Raw genomic sequence first — 1585 nt, 5'->3', positions numbered from 1 at the left:
CCCCAACCCCAACCCCAAACCCTAAACCCTAAACCCTAAACCCCCCCCGACCTTGATGGTGTCAGTGATAACAACCTCCTCGAGAGCGCTCTTCTGAATGCGATCGATCGCGGGCCCCGAAAACAGCCCGTGAGTGGCGAAGGCGAAGACCCGGCGAGCGCCTTTGCTTTTGAGTTCGCGCGCGGCCTCCACGAGCGTCCCGGCCGTGTCGATCATGTCGTCGACGATGATGGCGTCGCGGCCCTCCACGCTCCCCACCAAGTCCATGCTTTCCACTTCGTTCGCCCGCACCCGCCGCTTTATCAACATCGCTATTGAACACTCCTTGTAACCCCGACCCACCATCCCCTCCTGGAACTTCCGCGCCCTGCACGCCACACTCGCCAAACCCTGTCCATTAGCCCTCCAAAGGGTCTTTTCGGGGCCTCCGGGGGCCCCCGGGGGGCCCCAGGGGGCCCCGGGGGGCCCCGGGGGGCCCCGGGGGGCCCCGGGGGGCCCCGGGGGGCCCCGGGGGGGCCCGGGGGGGCCCGGGGGAGCACAGCAGCAGCAGCAGCGGGGAGGGGAGGGGGCAACGGATGAAGCAGTGGCAGCAACTGCAGCAGGGATTGGGGCGAGAGTAGGAGCGGAAACACCAGCAGCAGCAGCAAGGGAACAACTGCAGCAGCAGCAGCAGGAGCAGCAGCAGCAGCAGCAGCAGCACCTGTAGACGCCGCCCGCGTCTGGGGAAACGACTACGGGCTTGTGGAGGTCTTTGGACTCGAAGTAGTCCAGCCCCACAATTTGGGCCTCGACGTTATCTACGGGAACGCGGGGCCCGAAGAAGCCCTGGATTTGCCCGCAGTGCAGGTCCACGGCCACCACGCGGTCCACCCCCATCGCCTCCATCATCCGAGCCACGTCCGCCTGCAGCAGCAGCAGCAGCAGCAGCAGCAGCAGCGGCAGCAGCAGCAGCGGCAGCAGCAGCAGCGGCAGCGGGCAGAGAGACGTTCAGGCCACGCGCAGCAGCCGCTCCACCGCCACACCCCTCCCCCCACACCTCCAATATGCCTGCAGCACCCCAGCAGCAGCAGCAGCCCCCCAGCAGCAGCAGCAGCAGCAGCAGCAGCAGCAGCAGGAGGAGCTGACTGCGGAGATGGGGACTCTGCTGTTCATCTTGCGGTCCTGGCGGGCGTAGCCGAAGTAGGGGATGACGGCGGTGATCTTTTTGGCGGAGGCGCGGCGGCAAGTGGAGACCATGAGGAGAAGTTCGAGGAGGTGGTCGTTGACTGGCGAGCTGGTGGGCTGAATGAGGTAAACGTCTTTGCCGCGGAGCGAGTCGAGGAACTGGATGTTGACTTCTCCGTCGGCGAAGCGGGAGACTGAGACCCGGCCCAGTCTCGTGGAGAGTCTCTCGGCCACTGCGGCTCCCAGCTGCTCGTTGGCGGAGCCTGAGAACAGCAGCGCGTCTCCCAGCTTCCGGGCGAAGGGTTGGCTTTCTCGCGAGCGCCACAAGGGGTTTTCCTGCGCTTTTTCGCACCCCGGGGGGCCCCCGGGGGGCCCCGGGGGGCCCCCGCCCCGCGGGGGGGCCCCCGGCGGGCCCAACGGC

The 1585-nt window shown here is 67.6% G+C and overlaps 1 protein-coding gene across 1 annotated transcript; it reads right to left on the bottom strand.

Moving 5' to 3' along the window:
- Positions 1–21: 21 nt before the first annotated feature.
- Positions 22–1585, bottom strand: ENH_00042250 (phosphoribosylpyrophosphate synthetase, putative; the record flags this gene model as incomplete). Its single annotated transcript, XM_013580840.1, has 3 exons — positions 22–367; positions 701–903; positions 1126–1585. Coding segments are annotated over 3 exons (1009 nt in total), but the record flags the coding sequence as incomplete, so codon positions are not given.

The sequence above is a fragment of the Eimeria necatrix genome, genomic scaffold (genome assembly GCF_000499385.1).
Source record: "Eimeria necatrix Houghton genomic scaffold, Enh_scaff3130, whole genome shotgun sequence".
Classification (NCBI taxonomy): Eukaryota; Apicomplexa; class Conoidasida; order Eucoccidiorida; family Eimeriidae; genus Eimeria; species Eimeria necatrix.
This window is presented reverse-complemented; position numbering and strand designations above follow the sequence as displayed.